The sequence below is a fragment of the Porites lutea genome, chromosome 4, assembly GCF_958299795.1.
Source record: "Porites lutea chromosome 4, jaPorLute2.1, whole genome shotgun sequence".
Taxonomy (NCBI): domain Eukaryota; kingdom Metazoa; phylum Cnidaria; class Anthozoa; order Scleractinia; family Poritidae; genus Porites; species Porites lutea.
Genome location: NC_133204.1, coordinates 8,319,660 through 8,337,402, shown reverse-complemented (window position 1 = coordinate 8,337,402; position 17,743 = coordinate 8,319,660). Strand labels below are relative to the sequence as shown.

The 17,743-nt window shown below is 41.3% G+C and overlaps 2 protein-coding genes across 2 annotated transcripts in view; one reads left to right on the top strand and one right to left on the bottom strand.

Annotated features, from left to right (window-relative positions):
- Nucleotides 1-4,805: 4,805 nt before the first annotated feature.
- On the top strand, nt 4,806-5,636 carry LOC140934123 (DELTA-thalatoxin-Avl2a-like). The gene has a single exon (XM_073383804.1). The coding sequence runs from the start codon at nt 4,806-4,808 to the stop codon at nt 5,634-5,636; it is 831 nt and encodes a 276-aa protein (XP_073239905.1).
- A 3,409-nt stretch (nt 5,637-9,045) lies between these two features.
- Nucleotides 9,046-17,743, bottom strand: part of LOC140934121 (disintegrin and metalloproteinase domain-containing protein 12-like) — a 41,775-nt gene continuing 33,077 nt past the window's right edge. Inside the window, exons 26-28 of the mRNA XM_073383803.1 lie at nt 15,658-15,670; nt 12,482-12,632; nt 9,046-11,497 (exon numbers count right to left, since the gene is read on the bottom strand). Of these exons, the coding sequence (XP_073239904.1) occupies nt 10,231-11,497; nt 12,482-12,632; nt 15,658-15,670 (1,431 nt within the window). The 3' untranslated portion in view covers nt 9,046-10,230. The remainder of the gene's footprint in view (nt 11,498-12,481; nt 12,633-15,657; nt 15,671-17,743) is intronic.

Sequence of the window (17,743 nt, the reverse complement as noted above, 5' to 3'; positions counted from 1 at the left end):
CGTGCAATACTCAATTGAGGATTACTTCAACAATGACTCATTGCCATCTTGGTTCTTAAACATCTCCTAACTGCTGTTTCTGTTTTGTTTTTTTTTCTGGGTTGTGCGGGGAGGAATAGCTCTCTATTTCTTTTTATCTTCAAAATAGCTTAGTTCCTTCTTTCAAAATGGACCTTACTCTGAACTACCATGCCATGATGGCCGACGACATTCGGTAGCATTTTCCAACATTTTTACACAGCAAGAAGGAAAAACAAGTCTTCTTCAATTAAAATGTTCCATCATAAACAAATACGAGAAAATTCATCGTCTATTGATTCAAATGAAAACGAAACGACTGGAGAACTGACAATTTGACTAACAATAGACGACTGTTTAACTGTGACAATAGACGGATAGAAACGCACCAATTACTGATTACGAGTCTTCGTAGCCAATAACATCACGTCTTAACTGACAGACGACCAATAACATCGCAACCCAATTGACCAATCAGACCAATAACCAGAGTATAATATCATCAACTGACGTGATACAACTCACTTTGACTCTGAAGATGACTACCGCACAGGTTGTCGAAACGTCAGTCACTGTCGACAACAACAGTCCTATTCAGGACTACGTTCACCAGGACGATCAAACTCAACCTACTTTTGAAATGGAATATCTTAACAGTTCAGCAAATACAAACAAAACGTTAACCGTTCTGGATTCGCATAACAAAAATGAATGAAAGTGAAATTGAGCAACGAAGAATTCAAAATTAATTTCGAACGCAATGCAAACTAAACGCACAAACGAATAAAAGCTGCGTATCGCCAGTATAATCGTACCATGCACGAGCGTAAGCACCTAGTGCACATGCTGGGCAGAAAAATCATTTCCTAAAATCTCATTCCTAAAAGCATTACTAATTCTCTGAGGGTAAAATAATGTGTATAAGTTTTGAAAAGGCACAGTACAGTGTCATCAACATTAATCCCTACTCAAAAAAAAAATCCAATGGAAGTATCCATATCAAAGGGAGACCCCTAGGAACAGGCCTGGGGCCCGTTTCTCGAAGCTCCCGGTAATTACCGGGCCCGTTAAGCTGTTTTGTTTTCCTTTTTAGAAGGGAGTTTTAAAAGTTTTGAAAATTATACAGTAGAGTTATTAGCTAACGAAACAAAATGGACTTCATTAGAGGTCAGAACACACCCTACTTTTCTTGAGACTTTGATTTAAAAATATGTTTCCGGGCCCGTTAAGTTACCGGGACTTTCGAGAAACGGGCCCCTGCTCAAAAAAAATCCAGTGGAAGTATCCATATCAAAGGGAGACCCCTAAGAACAGGCCTGGTCTTTCTAAAGTAATCGTACTTGGAATTGAAAGTCGCTAAAGAGCAAGGGCGCATCACAAGAGGTACGTACCGTGGGGGAAAACCGCAAATCCTTGATAAAAACTCAGTTGGTTCGCGACATTCCGTTTTGGAAGTTTCAGAAAACATGGGCTGTGTTTTGCGGCCTCCGTGCAGTTTTCCACTGTTTTTAATCTGTTCGGTTGATTTGGGTGTACTTTGTAGCCGGTCATTCTCCCAGCACGTGAAATTTTACAGCTTTTTGTTCATGCACGAGATTTCCACCCGGATGGATTGTGTAACTGGTAAGCACCTTAAATCTTTTCCAGGCAGGTGACTTGATTACATTTCCATTCTTATCATTGTAGTGATCATCTCTCTTGTAGCACAGTGTTCTACACACAGCACTAAGACTTTCGAGTGTTTGCGTGAGGCAGGGTTGCGGAAAAACACTACCTTCTGTGTTAAAAAATGCAGAAATGAAATCTTTTTCCTTTTAAAATGTTAGTCAGCCAGATCAGTCACACAAACCTGATTTTCATTCGGATTCCATGCGAGAATATCAGATTGAAATTGATATTTGCATGCGTTAGCTGACTTGTCTTAACATGATCAAGAAAAGGCAAACTTAAATAGAAAAATAATAAATGGACTTGAACGTGAAAATGCAATAGCAAGAACCAGTAAGCAAGTCAAAGAAAAAATTTGACAACAAACATTCATTATTTATCGTCAGTCTTGTTGAAAGGGAGTTCACGTTGGTAGAAAAAAGTAATTCGTCACTGAGGCAAAAGATCATATGCTACCAAGCTGCAAATTACGAAACGTGTGCTCGAAGCGCTATTGAAACGTATTTACTCATTTTTCGTTTTTAAAATGATGCTTTATTTTACCTTCTTGCCTGTACCTGTAGAAGTACAAATACGAGATGGATAGATTATAAAGGAACCCTGCGGATTAAAACACCCCTTAAATGCGACCACCTCGTTAACACAAGCGTACTAGTGACGAAGAAAGAGAATGTACAGTCAATTTGTAGTGGAAGCCCAAAGAAGCCCCCGTTAAAACGATTACATTTCTAAAACCCTGCCGATTTTGTGCTTAAAGTCTCACCAACAAATTCTCTGGAATCGCCAGTTCTTTCAGTTACTTTTCCAGCTGGAGCATTTCGTCAAAAGGGAGTATTTATCAGTCGTAACGTAACAGGACTGGAATAAGCACGTAACAACGCAGTTTAGGGAAATCAGAGGTGAGCAAACATCAGTGGATTGTAGAAAGCGCTTTTTTTTCCTTTCATCGGGTTTAGCACTAAGCAAAGAATTATTCCCTTAACGTAATCAGAACCCTTACACAAATATACAGTTGATTCTAAAGCTTCAAAAACGATACTGGTCTGCTGGGAAAAGCAATTTGTGAATCTCTTTGCGAGGTCTTTAATACATCAACACCACTCGCTCACATTCCTGCTGTGAAATCTTAGCGACAAAAACAAACTTTGCTGCCTATAGCCCACCTGATATTCAAATCAGATAGATTGTCGCTGGAGACAAGTAATTATCCACAAATTTGGTCCCTGTAACAGTTCAACATCTTATTTATGTTACTCAAACTGAACTTTCTTGAAGACGTCGAATATTTGATGAGCTTTCTACGGGTTCCTTTTTGTCGCACGTTTTCCACCACTTCCACCAACTTGTCGGTTAACGTTCTTAACAAAATCTTCTCTCTGCATATCAAGAATTGTTTTGTGTGGTAGCACCACTAGCGAGCTTTAACTATGACGACAACGACGACGACGACCGAAACGAGAAAGTAAAAAGAGCCCAGGGTTTTATAACCAAGAAAGATTTTCGTAGATTTACTTTGCCGGCATCTCACGGCTAACTTAGTCAACCATGATACGAATGGAAATACGATCATCGCTTTGATCTCAAAAATCGTCGTTTCGTCAATAGCGAACGTCACAACTTGTATTTCGTCGGAAATAGCCAAACAGAGTAAGACATGTGTTTCACTCCTCCACTTTTGTTTTGAACTTACCCATTTATAGGTTTTCTCGAAGACCGCTTCTCCCCGTAAATAATAAATAATAATGTCCTTTGTTTACCCTCTGCATTATTTATAGCACTTACGCTAGCGGGGCCGTGCAAATCATCTGAAACAAATAATTCAAATCAAACATAGCTGGGTAAGAATCCCAACTGGCCGGAGGCAAACCAGTTGACTATTTACAAGCGTAACCGACGAGTTCAACTCCGCCAGCTGGCGGGTTAGGGCGGGAATTGAAATGGGGGCCAGCGAATTACAAGACCAGCGCTCTAACCGCTCAGCCGCGCAGCTCCGCCCCCACCCTCGGTTCCGTTGCATTCATCTCACAGCGTCCAATGCCTTCAATTCACTGAACAGTCAGGTAGTCTATAAGCAGGTCATACTGTCCTAAAAAGATCAGAACAAAAGACTAAAGATTTTTTTCTTAGTTGGATTGCTTGACCCATCCTAGCCTGCGTAGCAAGGGTTTCCGTGCGGTTTCGGAGCAAAGAGAGAGGAAGGAGAGTCAAAGGGGGTCGAGTAAAATAGCAAGGAGGGGGTGGGAAAGGAAGGAAGGAAACCGTCCTTCCTTCCCCTCCCCTCCCCCCTCTTTATTTTTTGGCTCTCGTTCCATTTTTCGCGCGGCCAAAACCGAAAATCACGTGAAAAGCCCGTTCCTCGGTCTTTCTTTGCTCCGAAACCAAAAGAAAACGCTTGCTACGCAGGCTAGAGCCATCCGTACATACCTTTTCGCCACTTGGCATCTGCATGAAACTGAGCAACACGAGACCTAATCGTTCTATTGATCTTACGTTTATTCTTATTTTTCAGGAGACTGAATTAAATATTTACCAAGTGTCATGACGTTAATACTGATGATGTCCCTTAACCTCCTGGCATTCACTCTCAGGGCAATTTCAGCAGATAGCGCATTAGAGGAGCTCGGTAAAGGAGTCAATCTTCGGAAAACCAACTTACTAGACGACTTCCAAGAACGTCAGGCGAGCCTGTTTGAATCTTTGCCTCCATCTTGCTTTATAACAAAACAGCTTCATGATACAGGCAGTACCTTTGACTATTATACAAACACTAAAACCTTTTATTCGAAAATAGCCCTTGGGGCAGGCTTGGGAGGCTCGCTGATGTCCTTTTTCGCTCTTGGTGCCACACTTAAGAGTGTTGTACACAACGTTGGTTCAAAAGAATCTAAAGTAAGTGGAATTTCTTTAAACATCCAAGCATTGAGGGAAAAGGTCTTGGTAAAAAAAGACTGTTTAGATAACGAGCATATGTCCGCCTTAAAGAAAACCCTCGTCGAGGACTTGGAACGCTTGCCATTGACATTTGAAAAGCCATGGTTTGCGAACTCCTGGAAACAATACGACGTGTTTTAAATAAATACGGTTCCCATGTTGTAACTTCTTTCAAACGAGGGGCACGTATGTTCCAGACCATATTCGCAGCGAGTTCTACTTCGTACAGTCAGAGGAATTTCGAAGTGAGAAGTTGTGTCAAACTGGCCGGTCCCACGAACGTTGCAAAGGTCGGCGTCGACATATGTGCAAATGTCACCAAGAGCGAAATAGCAAATGTGACCAAGATGAACACTGAAGATAAACTCGTCATTAGAGGAGGGTCCAAGAAAACTCGAAACGCTCTGAGAACAAAGCGGACAGAAAAACTGATGGAGGAATTTTTGAACGAAGCCAACGAAACCGAAGCGTCTGTTGGGCATACCTTTAGGTCTCTGTGGGACATTCTGCAAAGTCGTTTCCAGACCGGTTCAGACAACTATATCAGAGCAGTAAACTTACAGTACTACTACCTCGGCTACCTGAATTACGGCTGTCGTTTCAAAGAAAGTGGAGACGTTTCGTTACAGAAATTTGACTACACCAGAGGCTCCTCGAAGCAGTCTCCAGAGTTCGAGTGCACCCTGGCTGCAGCGGGCTGTCGCAGCGACGACGACTGTCATGTTAAGCTTGGTTGGTGTTCCTGCAAAGGAAAGTCTTGTATTCAATACAAACTCGAGAACCAAGGCACTGCAGAAAAGAAAACCAATGCATACGTAAATACTGATGAAGACTTGGAGTGGCATGGCTGTGACTGGAAAGTTCCTGGGTTATCCTGCAGCTGTTATAACGACAATGTCGGGTCGAGGAAAGAGGTTTGGAGGATGCCCAGCAGAGATGATGTTCATAAAAGCGGTGCTCAGCGGAAGGTTGCCACTCCACTACAAAGCAAGAAGCAGACGAAACGAAAACCAGGATGATTTGACCTACCAATGATGACCCATCGTCTCAATACTATTTTCAAAGCTACATAGACCTCCTTAAAACTAAGCGAGAAAACTATAATTTGGCATCAGCCTCGAATAATTAAGACGAACAATTTTCATGCAATCGCAATAGTATTTCGCCAGATTGAATCTCTTGAAAATTACAATTTGTGCCTTTCAAAAACATTTTAACCAGAAAAGACATATCTTTTGTACAGTTATCACATTTAATCGTTCGCAATTCGGAAATGAAATTACAGCATTTACAAAAATGGTATTGTGGGTTACGTTTCCTCGTTGCAAATGACTATAGCATTTACAAAGGTATCCGTGCCGAATTAAGCTGTCAAGTAGAAGATCTCTGCGTTATACGCGCGGCACAATTTCTCAGTTGCACAGAGGTAGTGACTAGGATGGATACCCCAAACTCATGTTTCACTCTAGTGATTATTAGACAGCACAATATCCCTTGTAAAGAACATTTATTCAGAAAAGCTTAAGGGGTGAAAATTGGAAAGTTCTGGTTAAGCAAGGAAACCAAAGAGTTGCGTTTAGGGCTTAGCAACGAAGTCAAGTGATCGCACCTTGCCACTGTTTTAAAATCGGTTAGCTTTCAAATAATGTCATGACTAAGGCCATGTAGAGCACGCCAAAACAACGGATGCAGTTAGCACAGCTTGATGGTGTAGTGGTTAAGAATTTGCGTTATAAATCAAATGCTGCGCGTTCAAGCCTTGCATACTCTGTTTCCTTCCTTTTTAACCAATACTTTAAGTTATGACCTTTTTCACACATTTTTACGTGAAGTTGGCAACCTGATATTGGAAGGTATCCATTCTAGTGGCAACCATTGCACAAATCTTGTCGCCAGAGGTAGCCTGCCTGCAGACGTCTCCAATTTTCTGTGCTCCACGCGTACAACAAAGAAACGTATGGCCGTAGGCTACACACGCTAATAGTCAGTTTATATAAAATGTTAAGTTCCTATTTTTATCAAACTTAAGAGTTGCTTTGCTGGACAATACAGTGAACGATACAATTCCCTCTGGTCGCGGAGTTCAATGCGTCTTTTTAACACACAAGCAAGTTGACACTGAGAGGTTCTTCATCGCTTATGAAAGTGAATGTTTTCAATTTTTTGTGGTCTTCGGAGTGCTTTCCGAAATCTACTGATGCAAAGCTGTTCAGGAGAATAATCTCGCTGCAGGAGAATCTGGTAACTTCTTCGGGGGTATAGTCTCCTGTAGTGGTCGAGTCGGCGCTTGAAGCTCAATATCAACTGGGGCTGTGAGATCAGGTCTAGGATGTGAAATTGTAGCTACTGGTAATAGTTAAGGTTGTAAGCCGGTTGCTGGGGTTTGTCTTGTGGTAGCGCTGCAGCGCGAAGCTAAGTTGACGGGAGAACGGTTGCGTGTGCTTGTCGTGCTAAACTTTTCCTGCGGCTCTGCTGAAAATTATCACGCGGGGACGGGTGGGGGACGGAGTTTCATGCGTGAGCAGGTCTGTTTGTACAGGTATAGTGGAATGGGCACGTTTACCCATTAGTCGCTGTGAGGGTAAAGAGTTGTGGCCACGGGGAAGGGTGTTGTGTATGTCAAGAATCGCCAGGTACATGTCCTCAGACTACTTGATAAGCGGCCGCGACAGTTGCTTCTGTCTTACCATTGTTGCGGGACCAGTAGGGGGAAGGACGGATGTGTTCGAAACTTTATGTGCTGGCAAACTGCTTGTAGGGACGTGTGATTGAGATGCACTTTGGACCATTATCCGTGAGGCAAAGAAACGGAATGCCGTGGATGGCAAGGTGAACTATGGTGTTGTTAATCACAGGGAGATTGGGTGTTGGAGAGCTGTTTCAGTGCGTAGAAATCGCTAGCTGTAGTTGTCAATTGTGATGTGATAGTATGTGTTTTCGAGCCCAGAGATGTCTTTTGGGACAGATTCTCAAGGTCTTGTCGGGTTAGGGTGAGGAAGCATGGCTTCCGTGCGGTCTTGTTTTCCGTAGCGAGCAGGATGTAACAAAGAGCTTTGATAAATTTCAGATGTTGGATCAGAAAACTGCGTCTCTCGTTGGTTGCACGATTGCTCGGGCTGACTTGAGGATTAAGAGCTCCATCCGCGACGCTGAACTCGTCTCAAAAATGCCAGAATGACAGGAGCTGGGCTAGTAATTGTTCCTTTGTTGGCGCCCTACCATGTGTTATGTTGTACTCAAGCACCTGCATGTCCGGGTATAAGGCTTTGGCCCTTGGTGATGTTGAATCCAGCTTGGCAATATGTGTTATGAACAAGTGAAAAGTGTCAGGTCGCTGGAAAGTGTAGGGACGAGCCTCGTTTGTAGACGACAGCAGAGTTGCAGCGTTGTAGGAAAGGCATTATCACTTTGAATGTGCTTGGGGGAGGCTACCAGGTCCCTGTGGAAAATGAATTGAAGTGTTGGTTGTCTGTGTGAACCGTGACATCTGGTTCGCCATTGTTCAAGCTTGATAGCACGAAATTTCTTTGGAATTTGTGCGTTTCGTCTCCCACTGGGGGTGAGGCTTTTGGAGCTGTACGCCATGGGCTGCAAGAAATACTTGTCTAGGGTGTTATCAGGGAGGATTTTGTTGGGCTGTAGTAAAGCTGACAGGGGCATGCACTTGACGTACCACCGGAGCATTCACGTTGTAGTAGGCTAGGCATGATGGAGGCAGCAAGAGTTTTGTCTTCGTCGAAAGACTGCTGGTGCTGTGCTGACCACTCGAATATTGTTTCTGGTCGTGGAGGGCGTACGTGATGCTGCTTAGTTGTATACAGAAATCTGCGTAAGTGTGGTTTGTTCATTGGGGTGGGCATGTTGGAATGGCCTCGGCATTTCTAGGTTCTATTTCTCGGTTTAATAGTTCTCAGTATAGCAGTAGCTATACACTTAGCATAGAAAATATCAGACCACTAAAGCCCAATACACCTGGGAGTCCTGGGATGGAAAATTGAGAAAAATACTTCGTCCCTAGTCGACATAATTGGGCGGGTGATGTCATCAGGACGATTAGGAAAAGAGCACGTCAACATGAGGGGGGTTGACAAGGGGACGGTCTTCTTTTTAACTGCGGAAAGTGAAGGCTTAGTCATTTTGGGAGGTCCTCCAAGGGGAGGGTTATTAAATCTTTAGAGGCCATGTATGGTTGGGTATAAAAGTTTGGGAAATTGCCAACCTGCTCTTCCCCTAGCCCAACATTTTGCTCTAATTGAGAAGATTAATAACGTTGGGTTACGGAAGGGGTAGTTAGACAGTTTCACACGATATCATCATGTCATCATCATACTGATCCATATGGATCAGTATGGATTTTGCCGATCCTCCCTGTCCTAATAAATTATGGTCCTTTAAGTTTTCGGCTTGAGAAATGTTTGAATAGAAATCTACAAAGTTCAAAAGCAGTAGTTTAATTCCTATCATAACCACATGGTAAATTTACATATTATTCTAGTAATTTTGATAACTGTTTATTTTCTAGCAACAGCAACGCAAAATCTTAGCGACTTTAAGTCTTATTCTTCATAAAAGAAGTAACAAAATAAATTTCTCAACACCATTGCCATTTAAATAATACAAAACACGATTCAATCTCGTTAAATCCACTCCCAGCTGAATTCAGAAATGATACGTTGGAATCACAGACACATTAACAAGTTAACAAGTATTAAAGCTAATTGTAAAAAGTTTATTTAACGCAATAAGAAAATAAGCAATTTATTCTATGTTGTACGGGGTTTTGGGTGAAAGACTTACATGGACGCCGGCAATAAATTAAGACTACTGTAGAACTTGTTTGAGAACTGTTCAAAAATGGAACCTCAAGCCACTGTTTAACTGAGTCGCGTTAAAATGTTAATCCAATCATCATTTTATTGGAATATTTTCCAGAAAGCAAGGAGAGATCTTCATATTACGAGGTCGAGATCACATTGATTTTATACATTGGGTATCATTATAGAGTGTTTTCATCCACGTGGTCAGCATCTATGCAAATTTATTGGAACAAAAGAGAGCGTTTGCATAAGAAAACAGTTGAACTCCCAGAGGATTGGTGTGGAACACCAACATGGCCGCCGTTTCACTCTTTTCGGACAACAATATGGCCGCCGTGACGTCATGTAAAAACACTCTATATCGAGCAAAATGTACTATGATAAGGATTTTTTTTGTCACTTCTCAGTGAGCTGCATGAAAACGGCATTAATTTTTTCTTTTATTTAATTTGTTAACTCTTATTTCGATACGCATCTCTTTTGCGAGAAATGCCTTTTTTTAACTAAACATTTAACGTAGGTGCCCAGTTGATCAAATGTTGTATAGTGCTATAAACCGCACGAATAGCTATCCGTTAAGTGTGGGAAACCCACGATTTATGTTTTTAAAAGAAAAGGGGTTTATCTAAGAAATAGCACTATTTAACTTTTAGCAACTGGGACCAGATAAAAAAAGGAGCGTGCTGACGGAATTTAAATACCACTCTTAGATGCCAGGGACTAACACGCCCTAGTTTAATGTACAGGGTTGTACCGTCTATTAAATACAGCCCTACCTACGGTATAAGTGTTCAAGTCACGTGGGTCTTGATCCTGGTCGCGGAGGCACTGGTCTGGGTGGTTTGAGCGGAACTTTCTTAGGTTTATTATCAGCCGCAGAAAAAGACGAAGGCTTGTTGTTGTCCGCGAGTCCCACTTTCTTTATGTCAGAGGGCTTAAGAGGCAAGGATGATGGCCTCTCCTCCGATGGCCGTTTCGGAAATTTCTCGCCGGTACTTCTTGTTGCGGGCTTAGGAAGAACATTGGATTGCCTACCAGAAGCAGTTTTATTGACTACCCCAGAAAGAGACGAAGGCTTGTTGTTGTCCGCGAGTCCCACTTTCTTTATGTCAGAGGGCTTAAGAGGCAGGGACGATGGCCTCTCCTCCGATGGTCGTTTCGGAAATTTGTCGTCAGTTCTTGTGGCGGGCTTAGAGAGAACATTTGTTTGTCTACCAGGAGCAGGTTTATTGTCTGCCGCAGAAAAAGACGAGGGCTTTTTGTTGCCTGAGGCCAGTCCTGCCTTTTTAATGTCCGAGGGTTTAAGAGGCAAGGAAGACGGCCCTTCCTCTAATGGCTGTTTTGTTACTTTCGCACCGCTGCCAGTTGTGGGAGGCCTAGGAGAAACTTTTGGTTGACTCACAAGAGAGGGGTTGTTGCCTGCAGGAAGTCCTCCTTTTTTAATGTCAGACGGCTTAAGAGGCAACGAAGATCGCCTCTCCGCTGATGGCCGTTTTGGTACTTTTGGTTGACTAACCACAGCCGATGTGTCCTTCTTCGGTTCACCAGACCATTGTGATTGTGGCCTTTTAACAGGGGGAGGGGGGACAGCTGGTTTCTCTTGGATTCCTGCGTGGCTCTCTGGTCGAGGAGGCCTCACTGGAACAGGTTTAACAGGTTTAACTGGTTCTCCTACCAATGGAGGGCTAGAGACGCGATTTAAGGAAGCTTTCGTGTCATTCTTTGGGGGCCACTCTCGATTTCGAAGCTTGGGCGCAGGATAATCCGTTGTGTCCTGCTTTTCAGCTTCCGGTTTTCTAGGTTTAGGTGGACTAGGTTTAAAGGCTAGTCGAGGCTGCGATACTGGTTGACCCTGTTTATGGTAACCATTCGTGAACTTTGTCGAGCCCAGTGGATTTGTAGTTATAGTAACATCAGGATCATTTTTTCTTGTGGTGCTGTTAAGAGTGGGTCCTGATATATTGGGCCTCGGTTTAGGGGCCTCTATGTCGGTCTTCCAGTACGTTACACCTCCATTGCGCACTCTTCTTTGTTTGGGAGATCCAGTGGAAACACCTTCGTACCTAACGAGAATTTTGAATATTTATGAATAAGAAACAGCGAAACAAAAAATGCTGAGCTTGAGACCTTCTTAAAAATAAGAAGAAGAAATAGCGATTTAATGCACCTATTCATTGCTTTAGAACCATCAGGTCACTAGTGTGGTCACTGTAGTTTCAATAGTGACCAGGTCTTAAATTCATTTTTTCCATACAAAACAAAGGAGAGGGGTATTAAATAAGAGAGAAATATTTCAGAATGGGTCTCTGAAAACTGATAAAACACAGCAATGGTGTTAGCTCCTGTTTTCTTGGACCCTGAGAATGCGCAAATGTACAGGAGTTTCATACGTGGCCGTCCAAAAAACTGGCAGTTTGGTCTACGCCTCGTGTTGCACACTTGATAAAACGCACCTGTTCTTGTTAGACAAATGAAGTAATTTTGTTTTACGAAGTGCTGATCCTTATTCGACTCGTCTTATTAAGACACGAAGTTGTGAAGAGAGTATAATAAAAGCACAGGGTTGAAGGGGAAAGGGGGGAAGGAGGGGAGGGGAGCGGGGGAGGGAAAGTCTGCAGCAGAACCCCTTGGCCCAACAGCGATCGACATAAATTTTTCCCCTAGCAATAACACTTACATAATCAATAGAAAAGGTTATGGGGAGAGAGTCATTAAAATAATCGCGTAAAAAATATCTTTGATCTTAAAACAAAATCTCTCCACTAATTCTTGACAAAAATGAGGCAGGCAAGTCTAAGGAATTTGAATGTCGATATCGGTCTTAAAAGGGTTAATTCACGCAGAAAAACATCCTTTTCTTTTCCTTTCCTTCTACACCCCCTCATCACAGTTAGCACGGAACGCTTACTTACTTCGACCTGTTCATATAGGCTCCCTCGCCTAATCGATTAGAAATATATAATAATATTGATATAACTATATGCGACGAAAAGATAAATAAATAACTGATAAATTAATAGATAAATGATCAGTTGAATGTTTGTTACCTCTTTGCGCCATGTGGCTTTTGATGATATTCTCGCCACTTCTGCAACAAATTTTTTCGATGATATATAGCGAAACCAGCTCCAATAATCAGGATGATAATAATAAACACACCAACCAAGATTCCTGCCAAATTACTTCCTTTGCCAGGTCCTTAGGATATGATAAGTCCAGTGAGTGACGAGTTAGCAAAATTTTCAGCACTGAGCAACACACTACCACATAGCCACATAGCACGAGACGCAGAATGCTCTTTATTTAACGACGAGGAGTGGAAAAAACTTCTATACCTAAATGATCTAATAGACGCCCTTTCTCAAATAAACGCCCCCACCCCCGGCCTACGCTTTTAATTTTGTATTAGACACCCCGCATGACAATACAAGGAAATAGCAAAACAGAGCAACATTTTTCGATTTATCCATTATGAGAGTTGGCGCATTACATATTGTTCGATGTAAAACTAGTTCAAAGTAAAGATACTGGCTTAATCTAAACGGTCTTGAAGTACCTATGGATGGACTGGATAGTCTGCTATTTACAAACTCTGGTGATAAATTCGCCTAAAGCATATTCGTTTGTGGAGTTTGTTACTGTTGTAAGAACAAACGCCTCTGTATAACGCCTCTCAACTATTAAGTAATGATCCGGGTAAGGTGGATAGCAATTTCTTTTGTTATGCGGCAACGGTGCTTTCCCCACAAAGGAATGTTCTCATTTTTACACAGAGAATGCATAAACCTACATGAAGGCCGTTTACGCAATAAAATGCATTTACACTCCACTTTGAAAGGGTTTTTTTTGTGTTAAAAGATTTTGACCAATCACAAGAGTTGAAAACAATAGCCAAGAAAAGTTTACAATTTTTCATGTTCCACACATAGGATTTCTTTGTTATTCAAACTGAGACCAGATTTTGCTATATGGAAGATGGTTGGAAAGTAAGGTTGTAGCATGGTTTTTCACATTTGGCATTTGCACGCAGGCGCAAAGCGATAATAAAAATTTTAAACTTGAGAAAAATTACATGATGATTAAATGACAGCTAACAGCGTTTGGATTTTCGTTTTCCACTTTCTTAAAGAATTAAACAGTGGTAAACCGTCAAATGGTATACACTGTAAAAGTACAGGTATGCTGTAAGTAAACTGACGAAATACTTAGTCGACAGTGGGTGTATTAAGAGAGAACAATTACAAGAATCGGAGGCAAAACATTAGTACTTGAAAAAGATGGAAAGTTTCATGATGTTATATCTGTTGGTTCATGCACTCAATAGTTACTTTAGTAGTAGATTAATAACTTTAGTTGGATTTTCAAGTGTTACAAGGTGGAAAATTCGTTCAAACGTTACTTAATCTGGGTATTTCATTTCACAGTTCATAGAACGCATGCAAACAAGGAGACATGTACTGGCCTATGGTTTGTCCAAGTATGTTTAGAGAGCTTGCAATGCGTAAAATGTAGAACATTAGCTGACTTTAGTGTTAGCAGTGATTAGTATAGCTAGTGAAACCTCCTTGAAGGACTCTACAAATGGTGTGAATGTTAGATAGTCCCCAAGAAAAGAAGAAAATGGCTTCAACGTGCTGTAACTGCTTATAACTTAACCTTCCCCTGTTTTGAGTATCCTTATTAATATAAAAACCTTTCCTTATTGCTTCTCTGTAGCTTTTTGATTGTGTTATTGACTAACATCTCTTCCAGGAGCTAAACTAGAGGAGTGACTGGGCGGGAAACAACCGGAGGTTCAACGTTTTTGTGCTTATGCTTGTAACATTACTACTAAAAGCAATAACGTCCGCAAAAGTGCATCATTAAAGCATTAACGTCACAAGAAAGCCAAGAGCCAGCACACAATTAAATTGCGCAAAGCATTTACAATTAATTTAATTTAAACGCACGGTTTCCATTACACAACGCCCTTTTTGGTCATCACACGACATTGTTTTGATATCGACTGGCTTGTTCCAGGTAGGCAAGAGCTCTAAGAATGCGTCAAACACTACGTGCACTATGTGATCCGAAAAATGTTACCTTGTTTTATGGGTTTATTGCCAGTTGACGTACGTTCGCATTTTCGTCAAAAACAGATCAGACCAGTTAGGAGATGGTTGCTGAAACGTACCTAAAAAGCGAAAGGAAATCCCAATAATGTGTTCTATTGACCTTATTCTGGAACAGGAATATATTCTGTATTGTTCCGAAGGTAGAAGGAATTGTAGGTGAAGATTTGATGGAGCTAGTTTGTCATATAGTCAATACTTTTGCAGTATGTGCAACTTGTAGAATAAGGTCAATCGAATGCACCTTTGGGCTAATCTGGTATTATCGAATCCCCCATCATACACTCGTTTTGCCTCCCGAATTCTGAATAAACTAGAGTGAAATCACGCTTTACGGACACCCGCTTAATACGGACACCTCACTATAACGGACAGTTTGCTTTGTCCCTGGGGAAAGAAAGCCCTTACATTTTCTCTTAATTCAACCCGCTTTATACGGACACGACGCTAATACGGACACTTTCTATGACCCCCTCAGTGTCCGTATTAACGGGGTTTGATCGTAGTGTTTTCGATTCCCCTGGGAGGTCAGCATATTCCCATGAGCAATGGAAAACAATAGATTATGTAAAATTTTGACGGCAAACAGAGTGCATTATGGGGGATTCGAAATAATCAATTCAAGTTGGGGAGCATGGAACGTGCGACGAGAACTTAAATGGGTGTTGCGTGACGACAAAAATAAGGCCAGTCGTGTGAGCAAGGTTAGTAAAACAGCAAAAGAGTCATTTGTCAAGTCTAACCTGGGACCTCTGTGATGTTTGCTGTAGTAGTGACTATAGACGGGACTGTGTCGTGACCTGTACGTAGTGGGGAGGAGTGGTTTACATGCAGGGCATAGGTATGGTTGGTACATGTCCGGTTATCGAAGAAAAACATCACAGACCAGTTAGTTATACTTTACCTTTTCATAATTTATAGTATTCAAATCAAAATGAAGACAATATGTGAATGAAGTGAATCAAATGGGAAATGTAAAAACTGAGTTTAGAATGCTTTAGGTCAGTTATATTTATCAGCTGTGCTAAGCTTTGGAACTTGAAAAAAATGATATGATTAGTTTAAATGCTTACAGGTTTATCACTCAGGATGCTCGCTCGGAAAAGTTATACCTTGAAGAGCAACCTAGGGTCAACAGGTAAACGTTCATATTAAAAAACTCGATATTGTGACACATGCTAATAACTGGAGGCGAATTGTTTAAAAGCTATAAGCAGGCAAAGCGTCTAACTTTTGCGCCTATGATCGAAATCCTTAGCAGTTAGATTGAAACAAGATGACCTTTTTTGCGGGTCAATTGATATTTTGAAACAGGGTCTTTGTTCCACGTAATCAAACGGAAATAATACCATGTCAACCAAGCCTCTCGAAATCTGTTCTCTCTCTGAAAAAAAGCATCATATACTGGCTAAAAGCCAATCCCTTAACTTTTCTTTCCGAAATCAAGGATTTTGTTAATCAATAGAATTGCAAATGAAATAAAAAGCTACTTAGCAGTAGTTTTTGCAGTCCTTCGCAACTTGACGGCCAGTTGGCTATCACTTTGGACTCCATTTGTGAAACGCCAGACGTCATTCAAATAAAAGCTATAGTACATGCACGTTTGCCTTTTGTGCGCCAAACCGCTTTCAATTTCTCTTCTACGGAGGCTTCATAAGGCGTCAGGAGAAACTTGCTGAGTAAGATAAATGCAAGTATAACAACGAGAGGTTCTATCGCTGACATACATCTATTTCAATAAAGGTTGCTTTGGGATTTGGTCATTGAAATACGGAATACAATGAAATGCTTTGCTTGAGAGACAACCAAACAATGGCTTTCGCAGACCAAAGCACGATTCCCAAAGCAACCTTTATTGAAATAGGTGTATACCACGTTCTAATGCGCCTGCTCTCACGTTATTCAACAACACCCCCTTCAAGTGTACCTCTGCGAAGAACATATGAAAAACAAAGTCTCCTGTACTTTTCCATTTTAGCTTAAGTATGGCTGATCAGTTACAACTTTATCGCATTTAGAGTTAAGTAACATTATAGAAAATAACTTTTTGTAACGTTTACTTCTTTACCTTTATGATCGGCTGAATCATTTACTTTAACACCTTAAATGGCATAAAATGCTCTACAACTCTTTAGGCTTTCGATTATTTGCGGGCTAAGCATAATGCTCTAAAAGCATTCATAACGTTAACAGATGGAGACAGTAAGAGATTTTCGCCGAGAACTCACGTTCAGGTTGTGCAGTGACACGCAGTGGATGCTTTATGCACAGCAATGTGGTAACTTGATGCAGGTGCAAGACAGTGGAAAAAATAAATGCGAATGGATACAACGCAGTCAACTTCGATGTACGTTCGATGCAACGTATAGGGTATTGCGTATGAAACGCGATGCAATGCAATGCAGGGTGTAAGGTGAAGTACACGAGATGTATTTTCGCGTATAATGCGATGGTGAATTCGATAAAAGATGAAATGCAACTAGGTTTAAACGGTTTGCTTCTTCACTAGATCTGGCGTGCATTTCGCAATTAAAATGTATAAATGAGCAGGTATTCTATGTATAATTTCATCAGACAGCGATGTCGAAAGAGAATTTAAGGACAATTTCGTACCGCTTTTTCTCTCGGTTGTTTTAATAATATTCACCAGTCAATGTGACTTGTCGCGAAAAAAAAAACGGTTTGTTTCTTCATGTTTGTTAGTTTGTTTGTTTGGCAAGCAAACAAACAAACGAAGAAAACAACAATAAATGGAAGAGAAAACTTCTTAATGACCTACTTTCAATAGTAGGCAACTATCAAAGTTTCAAAAGAGGCAAAGGAACAATCGCGAGCGATGAACGAGGCTCGAGGACGCGACCTACTCTTTCAACAACAAGACGCTACGGAGCTAGCGTACACTTCGGCGTCGTCGGAGGAATAGTAAGAAATCAAATATGGTAAGAGTAAGGTGTGAAATTATGGGATTTGTCAGGATCTTCTGAAAAGAGCAACATCCAAGAGGCCTACTTGCCAAAAACTAGCATTTCAAGACAAATTGTCTCCGCGATATTAGCCCACTTATGCTCTGATGACTCCATATAAATCCTGCTAAAAAACAATTCTCTATTTTTCTTAGTGACATCAGGCTTCAAAAACAGCATAGCAGTCTCATGTACTGATTAAAGATATGTAAGGCATGGGTAAGGAGTCAATTAC